Source organism: Eleutherodactylus coqui, chromosome 3 (assembly GCF_035609145.1).
Source record: "Eleutherodactylus coqui strain aEleCoq1 chromosome 3, aEleCoq1.hap1, whole genome shotgun sequence".
NCBI classification, from domain to species: Eukaryota; Metazoa; Chordata; class Amphibia; order Anura; family Eleutherodactylidae; genus Eleutherodactylus; species Eleutherodactylus coqui.
The window spans coordinates 175,138,814-175,165,937 of record NC_089839.1 but is presented as its reverse complement, the minus strand read 5'-3'; the positions used below and the strand labels follow the sequence as shown (position 1 = coordinate 175,165,937).

Genomic DNA, 27,124 nt, shown 5'->3' with positions numbered 1-27,124 from the left:
CACATCTATTCACTCTGTCCATGTAAATTGGACTGCATTCAGACAGGTGTCCATGTGCTGTCCAATGCATGTTGCGCCAGAGTCTCTTAGGGGCAATTCGCATACAAGGTAAGTATATGACCAGCTTAATCCATCTGAATGGCCCTTCTCATGCACTGACATGTCTTATTTCTCATCCATCAAACAGATAGGAATAGGACATGCCACAAGTTTTTTGACATGGACCATACATCCATGTATATAGCTTCATAGGCTATAAAGGAGCATTGTGCCATCCATGGGATTACAGCCCAAAAATACACTAGTGTGCACCTAGCCTGAGTTTCATATACACTGTATGTATCCATAGTGCCCCATACACCTAGCATACTAGTGTCCTTTTTGGCATAAACCGGATCAATTTGGTGTTTTTATATACAGTTGGTGTCTATTGGTTCCCTATGCCATTCTACGCCTATATAGTGCCATAAGTTGCAGACTTCTTTTGAAGATGTACGCCAGGAAATAATCTCGATGTACAGAAAGTAAAAATGAGGCATGAACAGAGCTAACAATTATGTCAGCAAGCTCTAAACACACAGATCTTCACCCTTTAGGCCCCATTCACATCACGCTTTTTGATTACATTTAGCGTATATGATTCTGCACTCTAAACTTGTCCGTAGTGCTCTGTCAGTCAGAGGAAGGCCAAAAGTGTGTACTTTTGGCCTTCCTCTGGCCAGTATACTGCAAAAACAGTATTGTAGTAGTAGACTATTCCATCAGGTGGAACTTTTCAAACGTTTTTGACGATGTATCTGTAGAGCAGATGACGTTATAGTCTATGGGTGACAGGTGTCACTGTTAGACATCTGGCACAGCCTCCATTTAATGTATACATAGAGAGAGTTCCATAGCAAAAAAAGTAGTGCATTATATAAAATATATGCTGCTTGACTAATCAGCTAATGAGACTTTAGCCCAGAGGTACCTGGTAGACTTTGCAGAGGGGAAGAATTGCTCTGTCAGCATCAATTATATACATTGCTGATACAACCAACAACCTACATTTATTTTGAGCTGTACTTGTCAGAGATGTATCACAGCTCACATGGGTACATGTATACAAGCTAAAAGTCATGTCTGACTGGGGCTCCTTGGGTCCACCAAAGGGGGCCAAAACTCCATCTATACAGAACATGCCCATGTTAATGCATCTTGTCAAAAAGGTCCAAGTTATTTGTGAAATAACCCAAAAGGAAAAGAGTCTAGTGAAAAGTGATTGGCTCCAAATGGAGTTTCTTTGTACTGGATCATTGGGGCCCATGGAAGGATGTTCTGGTGGTAGGGCTAGTTTAACCTTGTGTCATATGACAGTGTTGCTTCTGTTATCCCAGCTCAAAATGGTAATGGGTAGAGATGAGCGAGCAGACTTGATAAGGCAAACTACTCGAGCAAGTAGTGCCTTATTCAAGTACCTGCCCGCTCGTCTCTAAAGATTCGGCTGCTGGCGCGGGTGAGAGGTGAGTTGTGGCGGTGAGCAGGGGGGAGCGGGGGGGGGGGGGGGGAGAGAGGGAGAGAGAGATCTCCCCTCCGTTCCTCCCTGCTCTCCCCCGCCGCTCCCCGCCCCCTGCCGGCACCCGAATCTTTAGAGACGATCATGCAGGTACTTGAATAAGGCACTACCCGCTCGAGTAGTTTGCCTTATCAAGTATGCTCGCTCATCTCTATTAATGGGATGAACTTGTAATTGAGGCAGGGAATGCAGAGAAAAAAGCTACATGGACCCTGCAAATCTATCTTGCTTACAATAAAGTACCTATTCTCCATTAACAGTAGCACCCTACTATTAAAGGGGTTATCCAGGCATACAGATATTTTGAAACCCGTACAAAGTTGTGGTAAAGCATAAATAGAGCCATATTCACATCACGCTCCTGTCTCGCTGGTCCCCCGCTGCTCTTTACTTTGTGCTGCAGCATCGATGACATCCTAACATAGGGACATGTGATGATTGCAGTAAAGTGAGGTGATGATTGCTGCAGCAGTCATATGTCCCTAGTGTCGGTAACATCATCGCTGCAGAGGGAAGTATATAGCAGTGGAGGACCGGGCATCAACGGAACACGCAAGGCTATAATGTGCAGGTATCTCTAGACAATGATATGCCAAAAGTCATGGAACAAGAACTAATATCGTGTAGGACTTGCTCTAGCCCTTCAAAGTGCAACTACTCGACGTGACGTAAAATGCATAAATGGACATTAGACATCTGGAGCGATGAGGAGCAATGATGTCTGGAGACATAACCATTCGTAGGAGCTCTCCAGGATGCTCCTCGAACCAGTTCTGGACAACTTGGGTCTGATGGTGTAGTGCATTATCTTGCTGGAATATCCCATCATTGTGGGGGCATATGAAGTCCACAAAGAGCTGCAAATGGTCACCAAGCAGTGAAACGTAGTGTTTACTGGTCAATTACATATTTAGGTGGTCCAGTGGACCCAATCCATGCAATGAGAACACACCCCATAACAGTATGGAACCACCAGCAGCCTGCAGAGCCCCTTTTTCACAACTGGGGTCCATGGCTTCATGGGTTCTGCGCCATACATGAACCTTACATCAGCCTGAGACAATTGGTACCGTGACTCGTTGGACAATGTTGCTAATTTTCTAAGGTCCAGTTAGCAACCTAATGAGCCCAGGCAAGGCCCTGTATCCAATGTCGTGGTGTTAATAGAGACACGTTGGTGGGTTTTCTACTCCAATACACCATGGCATCTAAAGAACGCTACACTGACCTGTGGGATAAGTGTGTGGAGTTTTGTGCATTGAATGTGGATGTGATTTCTGCTGATGTCACGTGTCTGTTTGCACAGACAATTCTAGCCAGATGCCGCTGATTGCGATCATTAAGCACCCGCGGCCAGCCACTGCACTGTCCACTATGGGTGGTAATTCCTTCCCAGTACACACATGACATTGGGGATCAAGGAGTATTAAATGCTAACACAACTTTAGAAATGAAATGTCCCATCCGTCTGGCACCCACTGTCGTGCCTCATTCAAACTCTGATAATTCACACCACCTTTCCAGGAGCCCGCTGGCCAGTGTTTAACCTCACTCACAAGGTGACACCTCACAACTTATACAGATGTGGACAATACCTGAGGTAATGTCACTTATCAATTTACATACTGCTGTCCCATGACTTTTGGCATGTCAGTGGATATTACACTTTATGCATAAAGGCATGCTTGGATAACAAACGCTGATACTCATCAATACCATAATATTCCTCACCGATGGATACATTCCTACATTCTGGCATATACACTCACTAACTAGATACATTATTTACATATTAATCTACCATTTATACACACTAACTCACTAGCTCTGTGCAAATACACATTTTGCTGTATTTAACCATGATGACTTTCCCTAGTACACAGGATTAACTCTTCCAACTCCCTTAACAGACTTCCAACATTTTGTCTTCCTAACTTCCTACTTTCGGCTAAGTTTAGCATCTTGAAACTTATAAGGAACACTGTCCATACGTTGGCTCATTATAAACTTCCATTCCCAGTGACACAAGGCTCTTACACAATCCTGCAGTCCATTTACTCCATCACATTAAGGCCAATGAATTTTAATGACTCACTGTGAATATAGAAGACATATTCCAGACCCATCAGTTCATAAATCTCCCCATATAAATATGAGATCTCAGTATACAGATGGGAGAAGGAGGGAACTGCCAAGCAAAGCAAATTATTGAAACAAGTGGAAGTTAAGGAATTAGTAGTTCCTGTTCACGCCACACTTTGGACGGGACGAGGAGCAGCACACATCTTGTCTGATCCTCAACCATGAAGCTTGTTGTCTTCCTCTTCACTCTTTGTTTCACCAGTGCTGCAACTTTCCGAATTTGTTCTTTTAACATTCAGTCTTTTGGAGAGGCAAAGTGTGCCAAGCCAGAAGTGATGAATGTCATCGTGAAGGTGAGTCCTCTTCGTCCAAGTACTGCATACTGTATCATCATAAAGTGGGTATTGCAGGTCTGTGCATAACACACCCTCATCCAAATTTATATGGAGGCAAAATAAAGGCACGCCATATGGGTGAGGATTGGAACATTATATGCACTTTGCTTGTGATGCACTTATGTTGGTAGAACCGGTAGAATCCCAAATCCAGAGAAATCATACATTTTTTATATTGAATTTTCACATATTCTCTATTATGTACCTGTGCAGTATGAACTGGGCAAAGATCTATGAAATAGACTGCATGATGGTGAAAGAGGATACAATTATTGTCATGTTTTGTTAGCCATAATCCCAGTTTACGTAGAATTAATTATGTATATATAACCACTAGTTTGCTTGTTTAAGGAATGAAAGTTATTAGTGACACCTGAACTTTCTGCCAGTTTTGAAAGTACAGGGGCAGCTAAAGCAACTCTTCAATATGGGGACCCTGCAAACTCTACATGTCATATTCCTTAAAGGGATTTTCAAAGATTTTACTATTAATGACCTATGGTCAGGATAGGTCAGCAATAGTTGATCCGCTCAAGTCTACCACTCGGGATCCCTGCCGGTAAATTCTTTGCTGGGTCTGCTGTCAATGCAGGCAAAGCCAGCAGCAGACCGCTCTGCCACATTGCAGTGGTCCGGGTGTGCATTGCATACTCAGCTCCCATTGGATTTAATCAGAACTGTGCCTGTAATACCTACCCGAAGCATTCCTTTAATGGATATGTTAGCTATCTGGGTTATTATGAAATCCATTGTGTTTGATTTTCCACAAAATCTGTGTTTTCTACAAATTTGAAGGGGTGCAACTATGAGGCTGATACCCAGCAGTCGCTCAATGGAAGATGCGAAACTTCACTTATAATGAAAGACCCTGTTGTCAATGTCAATATGCAATGATGTACAAACCTGATTCCCTTCATTTCCCATGGGATTAAATGCATACATCCCAATTAGTATCATGTCTCGCTCCCCCATGGAACCACTTAATGTATGGGATGGATTTGACAAGCTGCACGAAGAGCATATATATTCTTCTCCATTTCAAAAACATTCGGCACTGTACTTAAAGGGGCTCTACCAAGGTATAATAATCTTTATTTATATAGCGCCAACTTTTTCCGCAGCGCTCTCAAAGCATGGGGGAACACAAACAAGACAATTACATGTGGTATACACTCATTTAGAAAGAGACGGGGGGGGGGGGGGTTCAGAAGGTACAGGGGCAGGAGAGGAGGCATGGGGGAGCACAAAACAGTACAAAAATTACATACAGTATTTAATTATTAGGAAACAGAATGGGGTGAGGGGTGATAAGGTGTTATGCCCTATTCACAGGATAGGGCACAACTTTCGGATCATTGGGGGTCTGAGCGTTGGGTTCCCTACCAAACCCAAGAACAAGGGTTCCAAAGGTCCCCACATGAATGGAGCTCAAGTTGCATGGGGATGCCTCAGCTGTATTCATTTCATTGGGATTGCTGATTGTTTATACTCTGCAATTTTCAATACTCGCAATGATATGAATGGAGTGGCAGCACATATGCATGACCTCCACTCCTTTTATGTGAAGACCCCATTGGGATTTTTAGGGGTTCCAGTATTCAGATCCCCACTGATCATAAACGTATCTTCTATCCTGTGAATAGGGAATATCTTGATAACTTGGCAGAACTCCTTTAAGTTGAGACATAACCGCATTCTTCAGGTGCCTACGGAATCCACCTATATGGTGTCATTTTCTCGCAGCGCACAACATTTAAGATGTCTTTTAATTCAATGACCAGTAATGAGTTTCCATTTTCTGAATAATAAACAAAAAGATTTGAAGAGTTGGTCAAAATTGTCAAATAAAGGAATATTCATTTTCTATGACTAATGAGTAATTCTGACCACTATAAATATAATATAACTTGGTAATGAAAATGGTGTAAATTATGTCATCTCTTATTATTAGGTTGTTTCTCGCTGTGACATCATGCTGTTGATGGAGATCAAATGCAACACGGGCAAAGTGATAAAAACACTAATGGAAAAATTGAACAGGTACTGTAAGTTGGAGGAGGTGAATGTCTCTTAAAGGGGTTGCATCAGGATTTCAAATTATCCCTTATTCAGAAGATAGGGGAGAACTTGCTGATCAGTGGGGGTCTCACTGCTCAAACTCCCACCAATCTTGCAAATGGGAGTCCTGTGTCCTCAACCTCCTCACTGCGGGATTATTGCACCCCCCGCAGTGAGGAGGAGCCTTAGTGAAGCGCTGGACATGTAAGTACACCAGCACTCCATTCATTTTCAATGGGTCTGCCGAGATACCCAAGTGAGACCTGCTCGGGTATTTCCATCAGCCCATTGAAATGCATTGTGGGCAGAGTTGCAGTGACAGGAGAGGAGGGCATGAGAGCCGCATTCTCGAGATCGGCAGGGACATCGGTGGTAAGACCTCCACTGATCAGCGAGTTAAGGATAGGGGATAACTTTAAAGGGGTTATCCAGTTGCAAACTATTGATGGACCTATCCACAGGATAGGCTATCAATAGCAGATCAGTGGGGGGTCTACGACTTGGAATTCCTACTGGACAGCTGTCTTCTGGGTCGGTGTGTTTGTACAACCAGCTGATTTCTGCAGGAAGCAGACAGCTCTGTTTCCACTGCAGTGCCTAGGTTTGGTATTGCAGGCCAAGTTGCCATTGAAGTAAATAAGAATTTTACTTTTAATATCAAGTGGAAGAATGTATCAAGTGGGGTACCACAAGGCTCTGTCCTAGGCCCAGTGTTGTTCACCATTTTTATAAATGATCTGGAGAAGGGAATTGATGGGAAACTGATCAAATTTGCTGATGACACAAAGCTAGGAGGGATAGCTAACACTAGAGAAGAGAGAGAGAATATTCAAAAAGATCTAGAAAAGCTTTCACAGTGGGCAGCGACTAACAGAATGGTATTTAACAAGGAGAAATGCAAAGTCCTACATCTGGGCAAGAAAAATGAAAAAAGCACATACAGAATGGGAGGAATTGTGCTAAGCAGCAGCACATGTGAAAAAGACTTGGGTATACTAATAGATCATAGACTGAACATGAGTTAACAATGTGATGCAGCAGCCAAAAGGCAAACACAATTCTGGGATGTATTAAGAGAAGCAGAGAGTCTAGATCAAGTGAGGTAATTATCCCCCTCTACTCTCCTTTAGTCAGACCTCATCTGGAATACTGTGTCCAGTTCTGGGCACCCCACTTTAAAAAAGACATAGACAAACTGGTGCAAGTTCAGAGAAGAGTTACCAAGATGGTGAGCGGTCTGCAAATCATGTCCTATGAAGAACGGTTAAAGGATCTGGGAATGTTTAGCTTGCAAAAAAGAAGGCTGAGAGGAGACTTAATAGCTGTCTACAAATATCTGAAGGGTTATCACAGTGCAGAGGGATCAGCCCTATTATTATTTGCACAAGGAAAGACTAGAAGTAATGGGATGAACTGGAAGGGAGGAGACACAAATTAGATATTAGAAAGAACTTTCTGACACTGAGGGTGATCAATGAGTGGAACAGGTTACCACGGGAGGTGGCGAGTTCTACTTCAATGGAAGTGTTCAAACAAAGGCTGGACAAATATCTATCTGGGATGATTTAGTAAATCCTGTACTGAGCAGGGGGTTGGACCTGATGACCCTGGAGGTCCCTTCCAACTCTACCATTCTATGATTCTATGATTCAAGTCTGGCCACTGCAGTAATAATGGAGCTGTTTGCTTCCTGCAGAAATCAGCTAATTGCATGATAACACTGGCCTAGAAAACAGCTGATCGTGAAGATCCTGGGCAGCGGAGCCCCACTAATCTACTATTGGCCCATCAATTGTTTGCAACTGGACAACTCCTTTAAGTGTGACCAGCTGACCATCTAATATGTATGGAGTCCTTTCTAGTGTCCCAGATGTTGGGGAAAATAAGGATCTGGCAGTTATATTTCAACTTGCCTAGTCTTTTTGTTCTCACGGAGATAAACCACAGCCTACCCTCTTCCCGTTCAGAACACATATATGATCGGCTGAGCCAGGCATGTGTGCGGAGGGGGCTGGGTGTGATATCTGTCGGCCACATGAATGTTCAGCCAAAACCTATCTAATGTGTATGGCCAGCCTTATTAAGGGCTAATCATTTTCCAGCAACTTGCAAGAAGGTAAATCTAGGATATCCTGCGGTGGTGGGGTGTTAGAGAGCTACTTTATAACTTCCTTTAGAACTGCCATGGAGGGAACAAGGATGTCATCAGTGAATTTCATCAGTCAAAAGTGATTTTTTTCTCTCCTAAACAGAACCATAAGTTTGATCGCTTAAGGAAAGTTTTCAGTGACACCTGAACTTCATGTCAGTCTTGAATGTACAGGGACAGCCAGAGACGTAACTAGAAGCTCTTCGGCCCCTATGCAAAATCTGTAACAGGCCCCCTACCTACCATATTCTATTTACAATACTGTTGTCTTCTTATGTGATGGAGGGGCTTTTTGGTCACCTAAGGCTTCAGGGCCTGGTAACGACTGCAACCCTGCACCCCTATAGCGACGCCTCTGGGCAAATGCAACTCTTTAACATGGGTACCCTGCAAACTCTAAATATCATATTCTCAAATGCTCAAGTGTCTGCCGGTAAGCTGTTTGCTAAGTCCACTGTGCCTGTAATACCTACCCGGAGTATTCCTTGAATGGATATTCATTGGTTCCTCACTAGTAATTTATGGAGGAAAACACATCTGGAAACTCACTTTTCCAGTTTGTTATCTTGATAATCTGATATCTCTGCGTTTGTGTGAAAAGTCACACTTGCTGTGCACACACTGACTTTGCCAGGGAACACCACAGGAATGGGAGATCAGGTGCGTATGACAAAACACTCCTTGGACTCTACATCACCCAAACTATAAGCACTATAACTAACTTTATGGTGCGTATAGCTAATGACAGGCTCATTTTAATGAATTACAGAACACAAAAAGGATATCTCCACCCCAAAAAATTTATTTAGCATAGTAGAGTGAATATGATGAAATTAGACCATAACACTTAAGGCCCATTTACACGCAACGATTATCGTTCAAAATTTGTTCAAAAGACCGCAAATGAGCGATAATCATTGTGTGTAAACGCGTGTAAATGCGGTTAAAATCCGTCAGTCAGCCACAGAAAGATAAAGTATCTCTCAACAGACTGCATGCTGTCTTCTCCACTGGAGCTGTGAGATTACATTGTAATTCAGCCCTGACGAGAACAAATGACAATCGGTCTGTGTAAACAGGTAGTCTGTCATCTATTAAAGACTGCCTGTTTACTGTGAATGGAGGAGGGTGGGCGGAAGTGATCTCCATTTACTGAGCGATGAGCCTTCTGTATGAAAGCACAGGAGTGATAATCACTCGGGCGAATTTTGGGTGCAAAAATGCCCAACGTTCACCCTGTGTAAAAGGATCCTTAATTTCTAATGACTGGTAGTGTCTAAAAATGCCCTTCAGATGCTGATTTTAACATAGAAATTAAAGTAGAGGTGGCCACAGAGTGGCTATGGGAATTACTGAAAGAAGAAAATGATAAATGATATATGCTGCTTCAGAACAGCGAACATGGGACCCTGCTTTTTAAACAATGATATAATATCCAGTGAATTTGCCATAAATGTCCAAAATGGGAATAAGGTGACTTCACATCTGTGTTTGAACCTACGGTCAGGGGGTCTGTCACTGATCCAGGACGAGATGCCGAAAGAAAAAGCACTGCATGCAGCCTGTTTTCTTCCGGATAATAGCTGGGCAGCTGAGCAGAAAGCGAACTGACCCCATTATAGTCAATAGGCTACGTTCGCCGCTGTTCGGTTGCGTCCTAAGACGTTCTTCTGATCAGCCAAGGGATTTCCCTTTCCTGCTCCCAGAATGGAGCAGAAAACCATAACCCCCGATACTGATGTGAAACAACCCTTTTAGGCCGCCTGCAGACGGGCGGGTCGGATCCGGCGGCGAGAATGCTCGCCGCGGGACCAGACCCGAGCGCCTGCAGAGACGAGCGCGTACTCATCCGCGCCCGGCGGCCTCGGCTCTTTCATGTGCCGGCTGCCGGGCAGCCGGCGCATGCGCAGACCGGAGCCGCCGGCCGGGTGAGTGACGTTTCTGTGCGAGGCTCTGCGAGCCCCACACAGAAATAGGACATGCCGCGGTTTGTTTGCCGCGCGACATTTCGCGCGGCCAAACCGCGGCCGTCTGCATAGGAGTGCATATTGTAATGCACTCCTATGCAGGCTTTCAGTGGCGGAAATCCCGCCGCGGGATTTCTGCCCGTCTGCAGGCGGCCTTACTGTTTAAGATGGCTGATAAGAAATTACTGATGCCTCCCTTGGCTAAAAGAGCTGAATTTGTGGTTAGGAGATGGCGGCCTCTTTACAGGATCTATTACATGGTAATGACAAAAATCTCTTAAAATCAGCATTACCTTAATTTCCATTTTTTAAACACAGAGATTCACAAGTTTGGTTCCTGAAAGAAAACCTCAGAAACCGCAAGAGTTACGCTGCCACTTCTGTAGCCTCAAGAGTTGCTGATCATTACATTTGTACAGCAGAACAAGGCAGTCCGTACGCTGCGTAAATTGAGGTCTGTGCACATTGCATCTATCACTGCAAACAACTAGCAATTTCCCAAAGTCCCAGAGAAATCCAGCAGATTAGCAGTAAATATATATTATATGGTGAAAATCCCTCCTCGGGACATTGGGGTCTGCAGCTACGGAGCGTGCTTCTCTGGATGCACATCTGGATGTCTGGTTATATATACAAAAGTATGTTCATGAAGACAACTTCTGCCCGCAGCTACAGATGAAGAATCTTGCTTCAGGTCTTGGCTTTTTTGAATAACACTTACGTAGCAGCATGAATCATGCGCCCACAGCTCCGTCAATCACACCCCTGCAGTTCTGTCAATCACTCCCACACAGATCTTAGGATTTTTCCCTAGAGATGTATTTGAAGATGAAGCTTTCCTTTAAACATCCAGTAACTTGGAGTATGAAATAAGAGGGGCATTTGTAAAGGACAACCCATAGCAATCATATGGACTCCCTCTGTAAATGCATATGTCTTTGCTTGGAACACAGACCCAGCAAGCCTTAGGGTTCAAGTATATATACAAATGCAGACAAATATACTATCCTACCAAAAGTATTTGAACCATCAAGTATCAGTAAAATGAATCGTGTCTTGTTAGTATGTCGAATATCCTAAACCATGCTGCATAAGATGCAAACCCTTGGATGTGTCAGCCATAGTTTGTGAGGGAACTGCACACTATTGGATATATGGGATATGCTGCTGCCCACAAGCTGTCCATCACGAAGAGCAGTGCATTGGCTCGTCTACAAGGAGCGTCGTTGGACAGTTGAGCAATGGAAGAACGATCAATGGAGCGACGAATCACACTACTTCAACTTCAAATCAGATGGATGTACCTGGATGTAGAGGAGCCTGGGGAACGCCTTTCACCTGAGTGTGTTGTGCTAATAGTTAAGTACAGCATAGCATTGTCAATCCTGATCCTCCTGGCTCATACAAGGAATGGCATGTCAACCCCTTAGTGATACACCTTTTTACTGACCTCACTAATGGGCTTTTAACCTGCAAATACATCTTTTTAAGGCAGTGGGTTAGCTGACTACTGACAGCCAGGCTCCTGCTCTAACGTCCAGGAACAGCAAAACCTCGGATCCTGGCAATTTAACCCCTTACATCCCACAATCAATAACTACTGCAGCATGTAAACAGATGACAGGGGGAGGGGGCTATGTCACCCATTGGCACCCCATAGTGTGGTTGCAAGGTACCAGTGAGTATCCATGGTAGCCAGAAACCTGACAAAGGGCTCAATGTCTGCCATGTAACTCAGCCTACCAGACCCCACCTCTGGCTGAGTCTAACAGGCTGCTATAATAGGCTTAGTAGAATGCACTGCTTAAGTAATGCAGTGTACTATCCTAGCAATCAAACTATCACATCTTCAAGTCTCGTTGAGGGACTAAAAAAAAGCAACACATATTATGTATTAACACATTTGTAATGTCCCAGACAATAAAAATATTTTGTTATTTATCGCACTTTGGTGAATGCTGTGAAAATAATTTAAAAAACTAATGCCAGAATTGCTTTTTTTTAAATTCACCTCACAAAAAATGCAATGGAAGCCAATCCAAAAATCACATGTACCTCAAAATGGTGCCAATAAACACTACAACTTTTCCTGCAAAAAAAAAAAATAAGTTCCTCTGCAGGAAAAATAAAAATGTTATAGGTCTTTAAAATTGTGTTTTTATTGTGCAAAAGTAGTAAAAAAAAACTGTAAAAACTCAAAATTTGGTATCACAGTAATCGTGCTGATGCAGATTAGAAAGTTATCATGTTCATCTTACCAATTTTTTTTTTTTTACAGATTTCTATGGTTTATGGTTTGTAGAATGCTGGCTGCCATTAGTCCTCCTCAACCATTATCTGTATGGCACACCAAGTGAAAAATATCTATAAAACTATAAATACAAATTCTTCACAACTTTAGACCCCATGGACTCCTAGGTCTCATGTCCACGGGGAAATTATATTTAGCAAATCTGCGCCCCATAGCAAAGCATTGACCATCCTTGGTTAATTAAATAGTCACAGATGGTTTTTTAAGTGATTTGTGGTTTTCATGCACGATAAAAAAAAAGAAAAACGCGATATGCTTTATTTTAGTGCAGATCACGCACGGGTGGGCTCAATTGTCCTCTATCTCAATGGATCTCCCGCATACAAAAGAAAAAAAGACAATTTAAAGTGCATCTGCAGCAGAAATCTGTGCCGGCCATATTTTTCCCGTGGATATGAGGCCTTATAGCAATAGTCTGATGTAGATTAAGGAGATTACATCTAATATTGACTCTCTTACTACATCAGGGGTGTATCTATATGCGATGCAGAATGAGCAGTTGCATCTGCGCCCGAGAGGCGTAGAGGACCCTCTGTCAAAAAAGAGGAAATCAATATTACGAATAGCGCTAGGTAAGTGGGGCCCTTTTAAAATGTGTGCATTAGAGCGTAGGAGCTTCAAGTTACGCCGCAGATCCCCCTACCAACTTGATATCTAGAGATTACAGAAAGCATATTTGAAATATCGCTTCTATTTACTTGCAGCCAACCGGAGACGAAGGATGAATTTAGCTTCATCATCAGCAACAGACTCGGACGTAAGACTTACAAGGAGCAATATGCTTTTATTTATCGGTAAGTGGGTATTACGGCAGCCATCTCGTTAATGCTTATATAATATTTAGTAACGAGTAGACATGGCTCCAGTCACAAAGGTTTGCATCCCATAGACTGATGACAACTAATATTAAAGCTTCAATACAGTAGCCAGTTTATTGTACCCATTGCAGGAAGCAGCTGGTTGCAGTGAAGGACATATACCAGTATCTTGACCATCAGGACGGAGATGCCGATGCTTTCTCCAGAGAACCTTTTGTTGTGTGGTTCCAAACCTATAAACGCGGTAAGACCCCATCAATTAACACATATTATGAATAATAATGGATCATCTTTCTTCCTCTGTTTTTTTATAATCTTGAAATGAAATATTGGAAAAAGCCATTTTAGAAGAGTCGATTATGAAACAAACCTTATTATGATCTATTCAGGGTATTCGACAGGTAGTGTAGAAGATCTATAGTACTTTACAGTACCAACCATGTGAATGAGAGCTTAACAAATCTCATCTGTAGCTGCGGAATGCACTGCAGAATTGACATGTGGTGCAGAATGCCAGTTTATGTTTTCAGCACAAATTTCTGTTCTTCAAATGAGACGGTGAAATCCGTGTCAAAGGCTGTTACATGCAGATTTTGGTGCAGATCTGCACCAAAATCCACAGTGGATTTTTCATGTAGCCTCAAGAGGTTCTCCAGCCTAATTATATGAAGAAAGGTTGTGAAACTTTTTAATATATTTTCTGTTTTAATATCTCAATATTTGCAAGATCTCTGCTTGCTGTGAATGAACGACAACATTAGTGAGATATGCAGTTGGAATCATGGGGTCATCTAATTTGCCTTCTATGATCTATAGACGATTGTATTATAGTATTTTTAAATAAAGGGCTATTTGCATCAAAGGGGTTATCTCAATATTGACTTTTATCACCTATATATAGTATAGGTGCTACAAGTCTGATCGTTGGGATATGATGTTCCCCTCTCTTCCTCACTGTGAGTTCACTACACCCCCCACAGTGAAGTGGAGACTGAATGGAGTGGTGGGTAAATATGCCCGATATTGCTCCATTTATTTCAGTGGGGCTGAAGTGCAAGCGCTTAGCTATCTCCCATAGCCCCATTGAAGATGAAGGGAGTGGCACCGTACATATTCAGCTGCCATTCCATTAAACCTTCTCCTCATTACAGGGGTTACATTGAGCCTACGGTGAAGAGAAGAGGGGGACACACGATCCCCAGTGGGGATCTTAGTGGTGAGAGTACCACCCATTAGAACAACCCCCATTCTGGGGATTGGTGGGGGTTTCAGCGGTGAGAGGCCCACCCACTGGATTTATCACCTGTGGATAAGGGATTAAATTCAATCTTTAGAATACTCATTGAGGCTCATCTACTCGGGACTTCCCTCATAGCTAAAGTCAAGGGCCAGTAGTATGGGCCATATAATGGCCATAGCAAACTCACCCCCATGGTTTTACTGAATTAAATTTAGATCACCCTACAGCAGTCCTAGGTTCTGTTCAGACTTGCATCATGATCCATTTACGCGGAAACCACAACACATTGCCGGATGTGTCCCACTGGTAGCCAACATCAACATCAACTTACAATGGGGTCTGTCAAGTTCCATCATGGTTATCCTCACTTTAGCACTGCATGAGTTTTGTTCAGGTGTTGCATTTTCACCTTATAGTCAACTGATCTTTGGGGTCCCACAATATGATTCAGCCATGTCTAGAGCTAAGCAACCCAATTAAACATAGTATTAGTTGCCTTTCTTATCAATAAATGTTTTCTACCAGTATATATGTAAAGCTTGTATCTGAGCATATGAGTTTCTATCATAAGTTGTTCACTGCAGGCTACTTCCTAGCTATGTGCTTGTCATTGATATATAGGTAGCTAGTATGACACATACAGCGAATATCTTCATCTTTTTTGTAATATCTTTGTCTTGTATTCTTCCTCTAAGACTTTGTGATCATCCCTCAGCATACAACCCCTGAGGCTGCGGTCCGTGAAATTGATGAACTCTATGATGTATATCTTGATGTGAAACAGAAATGGAAAACAGAGGTTTGTCTGGGAGAATATCCTGTAGTTACACATGTTACATAACAGTAATGAGAGTAATAAGTTAGCATATAATAGTCTGTGGCAGTTAGATTAATTGATTTCCGTAGCAAGAAAAAAAATGGCAGGGCACCTTCCTTGTCTCCTGCTCTTTATATTTTAAAGGCAGTTGTCTCCTAATCATGAGAGTGTGTGTATATATATATATATATATATATATATATTTATATATATATATATATATATATATATACACATACACACACACAGTAAATATATATATGTGCCCAGTCTTTCCAGAATTGAGCCCACGTATCCTTTAGGTGCGCAATTTGTTTCTCATGGACACAATTTAAGGTGAGAGTATCCTGTATTTCTTCTATGGAGGGAGTGTTCGTAGATTTCCAATGTCTTGCTATGAGAATTCGTGATGTGTGGAATATGAGAGATACCATTACTCTGTGGCTCCTAGGTATATTTTCTATACCTATAAGGAGCAAGGCTAGTTCAGGTTCAAGTTTACTCACCGTAGGTATCAGGTTGGATATATATTGTGAAATCTTGTCCCAGTATTGGTATGTCTGAGGGCATGACCAGAATATGTGAAGCAGGGACCCAACTTCACCACATCCTCTCCAGCAAAGGGGGGAAACGTCTTTCCGCATTTGTGACAGCCTTCGTGGGGAGCAGTACCATCTAATCAGGAGTTTTTGATATTGTTCCCAGTGAGAGGCACAAGAGGTGGATCCATAAGCTCATTTTAGGGCCTCGCACCACATCTTTGGAGAAAATTTTTTGTTCAAGTCCCTTTTCCGATTTAAGAAGTTGACCGTCTTCTTAAAATATTGGATACCAGATAGACAGGTATATATGGGTTTTGAGAGTTTTTTCTGTAGTGAAATGTTTTCGTTTAATAGGTCATTTAGGGGATTTGGTAGTGTTGAGCAGAGGGGCTTGTGGGCTCTTAGGAAGCTGCAGATACGAAAGTATGTGTAGTGTTCAGAAGGCGGGATTGCATATTTCTCTTGCATCTGTCGAAAGGAAAGCATGGTGTTCCCTTTATACATATCAGATATATTCATAGTTGCTCTATGTGGCCAATTGTTCAAGGAGAGGTCTGAAATTAAATATTTTAGGCTAAGAAGGGGAAGTGGGATTTTTGTAGACATGTGTGGTTCCAAGTTTAGCCCTGAGCCAAGTGTGTTCCATGTCTGCAAGGTAGCTTTAACCGTAGGGGGATACTGCGAGGTATCCCGGGTCTGTATCGAGTTGCTCTCCAGTTAGTTATGTCCGTTATGGTCAATTCAATGGGAGACTATATTTTGTCTGCCTCCGTGTTACACCAGTGTCTGCTCTGGTCGATTAGGAAGGCTTTGTGGTAGTTACGGAGGTTGGGAAGGCCCATGCCCCCCAGCTTCAAAGGTCTGTTCAAAATAGAGAAAGCCACCCTGGGTTTTGCTCCTCTCCATATGAACTCGTTCATTTGTCGGTGGAATGATAGAAAAATAGAGTCAGGGATGGGCACAGCGATAGTTCTAAAGAAATATAAGATACGAGGGAAAATGAATATTTTATATAATATCACCCTGCCCATCCAACTAGGTTCAAACTTGGTTAGACGATCCAGCGCTTTTTGAATTGAAGTTTTTAGTGTAGGGAAGTTTACTGATGGGAGGTCATCAACTGAGGGAGTTCTTGCTATACCTAAGTATGGCAAAGCGGATGGACACCATTGAAATGGAAATGTAGTTCTTCGGGACTTTTCGTCTACTTTGGGCAAATTAATACCCATCATTTGTGATTTGGTAGAGTTTACTTTATAATAGGAGATGTCTCCATATTGCTGCAAAGTGGACATCGCCTGGGGAAGTGAGGCCCTCGTAGTTCTCCCTATAGGGATGCCCTCAATGTGTGGGTTAGATCTTATTGCCTCCGCCAGAGGTTCCATCATGATGAAAATATGAGCAGTGATAGTGGGCATCCCTGGTGTGTGCCGTTAGTGATTTAGAACGGTTTGGATAGTATTCCGTTCGACAGAACAGAGGCTGATGGGGAGGTATAGAGGGCGGTTATAGCCGAAAGGATCGGTCTAGAAAGGCCAAATCCCTCCAGCGTTCGACGCATAAAGCCCCAATGAACTCTGTCGAATGCCTTCTCCGCATCCAAGGCAAGGAGCAGAGAAGGCATTCACATAGCGCCGGCCCTGGCAAAGAGGTCAATCAATCGTCTTGTTCCGTCTGGAGCCTGACGTCTTTTCGTAAAGCCCACCTGATTGTTTTTAATAAGATGGGGCAAGATGGGAAATAGCCTGTTGGCTATTATTTTAGCATACAGTTTAATATCTTAGTTGAGAAGTAAAATGGGTCGAAAGTTGCCTGGTGTCTCAGGAGACTTCCCCTCCTTAGAAATAGTAACTATAGTTGCTTTTTTGGTTTTCCGAAGGGGCATTTCCAGTAGACATTATGTGGTTAAAAAAGTTGCATATGTACGGAAGCAAAACTGGCTTAAATAGCCAAAAGATATTCATTCGAGAATCCGTCTGGACCTGGCGATTTGCCCATTTTCAGTGACCGAATGGCCCATTCTACTTCCTGTGTTGTTATAAGGTAGTTTAGCTCCTGAGCCTGTTCCGGTTGGATAGAAGGGAGAGATAGTGAAGAGAGGAATGTATTGATTAGTTCCTCATTAGGTTGGGGGGTGGCTTTGTCGCAGCTTAAATTGTAGAGTGACTTATAATAATTGCTAAATTCATCCGCAATTGGTTGTGGGGTGTAAACCCCCTTGTTTGTTGTCTGAGATAATAAGTAAGGGATTCTCGTGTTTGCTCTTGTTGCTTTAACTCTGTTGGCCATTAATTTGCTCGCCTTATTATGTGAATGATAGTGTTGCATTTTAAGTTTTTTAAAGTGGTTTTCATGGTCTATTGCAAGATGCGCTTGTAGTTCTGTTTCTGCTATTTTTAGTGGAAGTAGGTTTCCTAAGGACGGATCTGCTTTATCAATTGCAGCTAGAGTAGAAACTTTAGTTAGGAGGTCTAGTGTGGTTGCGTTGCGCTGTTTTTTTTATAGTATGTGGTTTGCTGGATAAAAAGGCCTCTTATAAACGCCTTATGTGCATTTCATAGCAGAGAGGGGTTGGTTAAGGGTGGTGGGGGGATGGGAATTAAAGGCAAAGAATTCAGTAAGCATCTTTTCAGTGGTATCAGAGTTATTTTTAAGAGACATAACGTAAGTGTTGTTTCTCCAAATGAAAGTGTTTGGGGCCGAGCGAGGCATGTGGAGGGTCAAAGTGATTGGGGCATGGTCTAACCAGGAGATGTCTCCTATTTCACACTCCGCCACCATCGGCAATAGCCATTTAGTTGTTAGGAACATATCAATAAGGGAGTAGGTGTTGTGTCTGTGTGAGAAAAACGTGTAATCCCTCTCAGAGGCATGTTTACAACGCCACACGTCATATAAGTCCTCTCTTCGTAGCCACTCGGAGAGGTGAGGAGGATGTCTGCCGCTTCTCGATGTGGAGTCCAAATCTGGACTTTGGATGATATTAAAGTCCCCACATATTAAAAGTTTGCCTTTAATTAAATGCAAAGTCTGTTTAAGAACGCATTTAAAAAGGCGAGTTGTGCGGTATTGGGGGCATAAACATTCACTATGGTGAAAGTCACATTGTTAATCTTACATACCAAGGCGGCAAACCTTCCCCTCTCATCTAGAACCTCCTGCAGCAACTGGAAGGCAATCGTTTTCTTTATTGCAATAAGGACTCACGCTTTTTTCTTTGGGCCATTGGCATAGAAAATTTGGAGGAAATCCCTGTTGGTCAGTCTATTAGTATCAGATTTTTGAAAGTAGGATTCCTTAATGCAGACTACTTCGGCTTTGGATCTTTTAATTTCTCTCCACAAAAGGGATCTTTTAAATGGGCTATTCAAGCCTTTAATGATAAGAGATAAAACCTTCAGCGCCATATTAGCTGTAAAAGTATTGCGTTAAGGAAACTGCTTCCTGGGAGTAGTTATATCTAAGATTCAAGTTAGTGTAAAATATCAGCAAGTATATAAACAATTAAGCATCCTTCAGGGAAGAAAACACATTTGAAAAAATGTGAATAGGAACATAAACATAGACATAATTGTGCAGTGATTCATACTGCGCAAACTTGGGGAAAGTCTGCAGGAAAATGGTGGCAAAACCTGCACTTGTAGAATCAGGGATCAGCAACGTAGCCGTTCAGCTTGCATCTCTCCACTCCTGAGTGATCTTAGGAGAAGTGTTGTTCTTCTGGGTCTGGTTTTGATCAGATCACATAGAGCAAGGAATGTTCCACTCCTCCAATAATTCCAGGCCTTTGTCAAGTGTGGAGATTACATGGGTTCTCCCATTCTTTGTGACAATAATTTTAGTTGGGAAGCCATGGTTTCGTAAGGCAGGAGTTATGGGGGACAATTTCTTCCTTGCTGCAATTGTAGCTTGGGAAAGGTCGGTGTAGAGTGTAATGTTCTGGAAAGGGGCCAGCAGTGAAGGCATTTGTCTTGCGGCTCGCATAAGTTGATCTTTGATATGAAAAAAGTGAATCCGAGCAATTGTGTCTCGAGGGAAAGATGTCGGAATGGAATAAGCTCTTGGTAGTCTATGAGCCTGGTCAATGGTGAGATCCATAGGGGAGCATTGTGGAATTACTGCCCGGGTTAGGCTTTGTAGGAACGCAGTGAGCTCAGAAGGAGGAGTCGATTCTGGAATGCCTCTAAATTTAACGTTGTTCCGGTGGTTTCTGTCCTCAATATCTGCCAATTTATTTTGCAGGGTTTCCATTTCTCCTTCTAAAGTGTTATGCGAGTCCACTAATGAGTTGTGGGCTGATGCGAATTCTCCCATTTTACGCTCTGTATGGTCCACCCGTTCTCCCAGTTCTTCCACAGTCGCATGTATGCCCGCGAGGCTATTGGCAATGTCTATTTGTATTGATGTGTGTAGAACCAGCATTGCTTCTTTCATGACCATTTCAAAGGCTGCTTGGCTGTGAGCTGGTATATCCTCCAATGACAGTTCAGTTGGTTCGGAATTGGAGGAGTAGTGAGCTTGCTGTTTTAACGAGCTAGAGGAATCCGATTTATTGTTTCTAGTTGCTTCAGAGTAGAACGGCGAGTGTTGTATACCTCTTTTACTGTTGATTGCAGCGAGGTCAGTATGGTTTTTGTAAGCCTGCTCTGGGAGACTTCTGTCAGCTACAGGAGACCATTTAGTCGAGGGTTTTTTAGGAGAACATGCACGAGGAGAGACTCGTGTGTCTGTAGGAACCTCCTCTTCATAGGCTGAGTTGTTTTTTTCCCCCTATGTATGCTTGCTGGCAAAGATTTATTGTTTGAATAAGATGGGGATGAATCTCCCGATTTTGTTGGGGTTCCAATCCCTGACTTGGTGTGGGTAATGGTGGATGCATCATAGGCTGCTTTTTGTAACTCATTCTGGGGTGTATCACAGGAGGAGTTCCCCCTGTCTGCCTGATCTCCAAAGGCTGAGCAGGGATGACTATTGCGGTTTACAGTAACAGCGGTCGCTGCAGGGAGATCTGCGGCTAGGGTAGCCAAGACACGCTCCCCTGTGTCTGTCGGCTTATCATGCGCCTAGTCCGGGCGGCCGGTGGAGCCCGCAGTGGGTAGTGAAAGAGGGAGTTCTACGGTGGGGCCAGCAGAAGTGGTGGAGCCATGGTGAGTATAGGAGAAGCTGTTCCTACCGGTTTCCTCCTGGAGCGCGACCGACGGTCCTGCAGGTGCGTCTGGTGCGGTGGGGGAAGTTTTGTGTCCCCAGTCCGTGCCGCTCTTACTGACTGTTGCAGGGAGCCTCATCGGAGAAGCAGCCGCGGCAATGGTGGGGGGGGGCTTCGGGCTCCTGGCGCGAGCAGCTCTTCTGTCATTTCCTCTACTCCAGCGGTCATTAAGGTCAGATGCGGAGAGGCAAGGGAGGGAATTCCCCTACCCGAGGGTAATTCAGAGATGCTCCGTCCTCCACTGCGGTTCACCTCTTCCCCAGCGGGTCTAGGCATGGCGTTCAGGAGCTTTTCCCCTCTCACAGAGCGCGGGAGTTCAGGGCTGCCATCTTTGGGCTCTTCTCCTCGGCTTCGTGTGGTATAAAAGTCTGTTAATTTCTTAGGAGACAGCTTCCTTACCCTTCTAGGCATTGTATATGGATGCTAGCAGCCTTCAGAAGTAGACTGAGGTATTTTAAGCTGATTTTCTAGTCGCTTTTTCTGTCGCTAGACAGGTTAGAAGGGGAGCTGTGCTAGTATGCGTCCATCCAGCTCTCCCTCCAGGCCACGCCCACTGTTCTCCTTTTTTTAACCTGTTCCAATGGTCTACAAAACACCTAGATCACCTAGGAGTTCACCTTATCCTCTATCACCACCCTGATGTCCAGCTCCCATTAATATCTTGGTTAGATAGAATTATTGCTACTAAAATGACCTTTCTCCTTAACAGTCTATCTTTCCTGCATCCTCCCCATCACTGTTCTCCCATACTTCTCCCCATCACTGTTCTCTCAAGTCTTTTATTTGGAAGGTAGGAAGATTCCCAGGTCCCACACCATACCCTACCAGCATTCAGAAGTTACAGAGGTCTTGGAGTTCCTAACTTCTTGTAATATTGTCAGTTGGTCACCATTGCAACAGCTCTCTATATTACGCTCAATGATGCACATGGCTCTCTGGGTCTTCCTGTAGTGTAACATTTCACTAGGGTCTTAGGTCTTTACGGTAATTTTGTGTATGCTTTTCTTTCTAAGCTCAGCCATTTGTGCTGCAGACTTCTTATTCCTATTTCACTAAGTAGTTATGCCATTCCATAGATACAGTAGAGCAGCAGCCCTGTCACTGTCTCTACAAGCTGACTAGTTAACATTTCTCTTGCAACCCCCTCACACTATAGAGTAAATCTGCCTGCTTGACATTGTGCCAATGCCACTAGCAAATTCTCTCAACAGACACAAAAGCAGATTTTAGAGTATTCCATGCACTTACTATTGATGAGCTATGCTCAGGATAGGTCATGAATAGTTGATTGGTGGGGGTCCACCACTTTGGATCCCCACTGATTGGCAGAGCCTCTGCCCCACTAAGAGTGCAGCAGAGGCAGACATCTGCATTAGTGGTCAAGGCCAAAAGTGTAATAGAAGGCTTCGCATCAAATGGAAATCAATGGAAGCCATGCCTTCTATTACACTTCTGGCTCTGACCACTAATGTGGACATCTGGCTCTGCTGTACTGACTACAAGCTGGAGAATCAGGTGATCAATGAGGATTCTGAGCTGTAAAGGGCTGCAGTAGTTTTAGCATTCCCTGTTTGGGTAAAGTATTCACGTTATTTTAGCTCTTTCTCAACAAGAAGGAAGTAAAGTCTGCAGTAGTTTCCTACCTAGCTGCCTGTAAATGATTGAAGCTAATAAATTGCAGAAACCACTCCTGACCACCCATGTGGACATCCAGTACTAACAGGAAGCCAGAGGATCAGCTGATAGGCAGAAATCCTGAGCAGTGTACCCCCACCGAACAATTAATGATGACCTATCTTCAGGACAGATCATCAATAGTAAATCCCTAGAATACTCCATTAATTTCCTGTTTGGGTAAGATATTTACAATATTTTAGCTCGAGCAGCAAGGAGGAAGTACAGGGCTGCAATAGTTTTCTACCTTGCAGCATGTCAATGACTGAAGCTAATAATCAGCAGGAGCACTCCTTTTTTAATTTTAGATTAGAAATTAGAGTTTACACACAGACATGTGCTTTAATTATACTCATGATATTAAAGGGGTTGTCCCGCGAAAGCAAGTGGGGTTATACACTTCTGTATGGCCATATTAATGCACGTTGTAATGTACATCGTGCATCAATTATGAGCCATACAGAAGTTATTCACTTACCTGCTCCGTTGCTAGTGTCCCCGTCGCCATGGTGCCGTCTAATTTCAGCGTCTAATCGCCCGATTAGACGCGCTTGCGCAGTCCGGTCATCTCCCTGGTGAATGGGGCCGCTCGTGCCGGAGAGCTGGTCCTCGTAGCTCCGCCCCGTCACGTGTGCCGATTCCAGCCAATCAGGAGGCTGGAATCGGCAATGGACCGCACAGAGCCCACGGTGCACCATGGGAGAAGACCCGCGGTGCATCGTGGGTGAAGATCCCGGCGGCCATCTTAGTAAGGTAAGGAAGAAGTCGCCGCAGCGCGGGGATTTGGGTAAGTACTAAACGTTTTTTTTTTTTAACACATGCATCGGGTTTGTCTCGCGCCGAACGGGGGGGCCTATTGAATAAAAAAAAAACCGTTTCGGCGCGGGACAACCCCTTTAACTTTATGTGCAGCATTGTGTTACAGTGTTTTTGTTCCTATTTTATGGACCAGGTTTTGCTGACTCATATCCATATGTGAATTGTAGAAAGGGCCCCTTATTGTCTCAAGTGTATTTACTTTGTCTTTTATTTCATATTAAGAAGAGGGAAGTGTGCAAAAAAACCAGGGAATTTTGGTGTATATTTGGTATAAACATGAATAGCAATTGGGCAAGAGAAATGGGAGATTCCACATCTCTGTACAATAGCAATGATTATACAACAAATGCTAGAAGACAAGTTTTTTTTTGCAATTTTCAGAAGTGTTTGAGAAACAGTAAAGTCTTGTTGTGGATGATTTACTGATGTCTATAATTTACGGCTTCTGGTCTCTCAATATACATACATATATCTTGTTGTCGGTCTCATTATAGAACTTTATCTTTATGGGGGACTTTAACGCTGCCTGCAGATACGTGTCCAAGAAAAAATGGAAGAACATTCGTCTCCGGACCAACCAGGAATTTGCCTGGCTGATTGAGGACAATGTTGACACAACTGTAAAAAGCAGCACCAAATGTGCCTATGACAGGTAAATGTGCTTTCAATTAAGCAGGAGCTACAAAGACTTTTCGTAGTACAACTTTCCAATTTCAAAAGGGCTTTCAAATAATAATAATAAAAAAAATCCTAGGTGGCAGTGGGGGGATTAAATAATAAAAAAATACTCACCTCTGCCCAGACCCACTGCTGTCCCGCTGATAGCGTCTTTCGGCCAGTACTGCAGCAGTCACGTTGTTGTTTACCTGCATGATTGTTGCAGCCAATAGGAGGATCTGCAAAGGGATGTCATCAGTGATACCCTTTAAACAGGCCAGGGCTTCTACATTAGATGCCGATATGACCCGTTAATGGAATGTCACTGGGGCCAGAAGGCTTTGATGCAACATCATGTGACTCATGATGTCACTAAGTCTCAAAATGGCATTCCAGTTCCATGGTAGATTATTTTATGAATTATTGTTTGTGGCAGGAAGAGGGGGAATGTTAGAAAAAAATTTGGGAAACCCTGGTTAACTATTAAGCTACAGCTGCAGTCTACAGCAATTCGGATTTCCATGCAGCTGATTTTGCTCCCGTGAACTGCTGTCACTAGCGACCTTGTTTCCCCAAAAATAAGACCTACCCTGTTTTTATGGTGTGGGGAGGGAAGGCTTGAAATTGAAGCCTTAGCTGCACTACTAAAAAATAAAAATACTCCCACCCACTAGTCACCGGGGCTCTGGCAGGCTTCCGTGCAGTCCTCAATGCCAACTGAGCCTCTCTTGCTGGTAATGAGTCTCGAGTAGCCGACCTCCATCAAGCCATTGCTCTGATTAGTTGAGGTAGTGCTTGATGAACCAATCACAGCCATTGAATGACATCATTGAATGGCTGTGATTGGTTCATAGAGCAGCGGCTTTGATTTGCCGAGGTGGCACTCGTGAACCAATCAGAGCAATTGCTTGCTGGAGGTGGGGGATTCAAGCGCCCATTACCAGGGAGAGATGCTCTGTCTACGTTGGGGACTACACAGAAGCCTGCCGAAGCGAGCACCAGGGACCAGCTGGAGGGACCTGGATGGCACCTGCTATGCTGGTATAAGACACCACCCAAAAATAAGACCCTACGCCTCTTTTGGGACAAAAATTAATATAAGACAGAATCTTATTTTCAGGAAAACACGGTAGTTAAACTTGTCTCCTTTCTTGAGCGCTACACTATTACAGGTTATAGTCACTAATTACTTCAGAAGGGTCGGTGATCCAGGGATTATTCCGATTGGCAGATTGGAGTCAGGCAGGAATTATTTCCCTAAGGGCTCCTTCACACTGGCTTTTTTTTGCATCAGTGTTTTGCGAGCCAAAACCAGAAGCCGGTCCAAAATACAGAAGAATTGCAAATCTTTCCATTATTCTTTCTCTCTAAGTTCCACCCCTGGTTTTGGATTGCAAAAAAAAGAATAAGCCTGTGTGAAGGAGCCCTTACATGGAGAAGCTTAGCTTCTACCTCTTTAGGGCTTTTTTTTGTCTTCCTCTGGATCATGGTCATGTGCAGATGCACTTCGTCCATAGTAGAAGACAAATCTCATTTGTAGATAACTACGGAGCCAATTACTAAATGCAGTGGTTATGCTCACTTTCCTAACTTTCTATAGCTGCAAAAACATCTCCTGTGCTTTGTGACTAAATTTTTGACTGGTCCTTGTAGAATCGTACTTCATGGCACAAAGCTTATCAACTCTGTAGTACCAGGCTCAGCGACTGCATTTGATTTCATGACAGCCTATGGCTTGACAGAAGCACAGGTTAGTGGTTCACCATCATTCAGATGTAATTGATCAATGATTTTATATGAATACAATAAAAAAAATGAAGTATCTCTGTTAAATTTTTAGGCTTTGGAAATCAGTGACCATTACCCAGTGGAATTCCAAATGACCGAAATGCGTAAAATGAAGGTTTAATCCACTTCAAGATAAAAATATGGAAAAGGCAAAATGTTCTATAAATGTTTATTTCTACAATAATGGGGTTGCACCAGAACTACAAAATTATCCCCTTTCCACAAAATAAGGATAACTTGCTGATCAGTGGGTGTCTTAGCACTGAGACTACTACCGATCCTGAGAACAGGGGTCCCCATCTTCTCTGCCATTCTCCTCACTTTGGGTCTACTGCACCCTGGTCATAGAAATGTCCTGATGCTCCATTCATTTTCAATAGAAATAGAGCGGCAAACTCTCAAGTATTTTCATCAGTCACACATGCCCAGCATTCATTCTAATGTCGTGGGAGGTGGCGGCACATGAGACCCCTGTTCTCAATAGATGATAACTTGCAATTTTGGTATGACCCTTTAAAGTAACAAGTAGTATACAATACGCTTTGAAAAGGAAGGAGAACCCATACTCTCTTTACCCTCACGGGCAATCTATCGCTTACACTCCTCACAGCCTGTTTACAAGCGGCTAGCATGTGGCTGTGCCATACAACTAACATCACTGCTAACTGATGGGGGGCCTTGATGCCAGGAGTATGGCATATAACCTCTGCAGTATGAAACCACATTGCTGTATGCTTCCAAACAAAGACCAGTGGGGTCTGCCGGGGCTTCAGCAGCAGACCTTCAGGGTAAACGAGAGGTGAGTACCATTTTTTATTTGAATACCAATGGCAGCAGTTCTTGCTTTTAAATAAACTGGATAACCACAATGTAGAATAGTGTACTGCCTCAATGTACAATGCCAAATCTTGAGCTGAGAAGGACCTGCTGCTGTGGAACGTGTTTACCTACAGGCTATTGCTAATGCATGCTGTGCTGCGGCTGCTTAGTTACCGCTCGGCAGAACAGGCAGTGCCTACTATGTTATAGTGAGAATGCAAGAACAC

General features: G+C 43.3%; 1 protein-coding gene across 1 annotated transcript; it reads left to right on the top strand.

The window, feature by feature from the left end:
- The first annotated feature begins 3,810 nt into the window (after positions 1–3,810).
- On the top strand, positions 3,811–26,954 carry DNASE1L3 (deoxyribonuclease 1L3). The gene is made up of 8 exons (XM_066596590.1): positions 3,811–3,990; positions 5,984–6,072; positions 13,222–13,311; positions 13,467–13,579; positions 15,271–15,374; positions 24,128–24,285; positions 25,944–26,040; positions 26,131–26,954. Exons 1-8 carry the CDS (start codon positions 3,859–3,861, stop codon positions 26,197–26,199), a joined length of 852 nt encoding a protein of 283 aa, XP_066452687.1. The 5' UTR covers positions 3,811–3,858; the 3' UTR covers positions 26,200–26,954.
- The last annotated feature ends 170 nt before the right edge of the window (positions 26,955–27,124 follow it).

Bases quoted from the DNA above. Each gene is read 5' to 3' on its own strand.
- DNASE1L3 (XM_066596590.1), top strand. From the start codon at position 3,859: ATGAAGCTTGTTGTCTTCCTCTTCACTCTTTGTTTCACCAGTGCTGCA. The intron at 6,073-13,221 runs GTACTGTAAGTT...ATTTACTTGCAG, and splicing joins CTAATGGAAAAATTGAACAG to CCAACCGGAGACGAAGGATG. The intron at 15,375-24,127 runs GTTTGTCTGGGA...GTCTCATTATAG, and splicing joins AACAGAAATGGAAAACAGAG to AACTTTATCTTTATGGGGGA.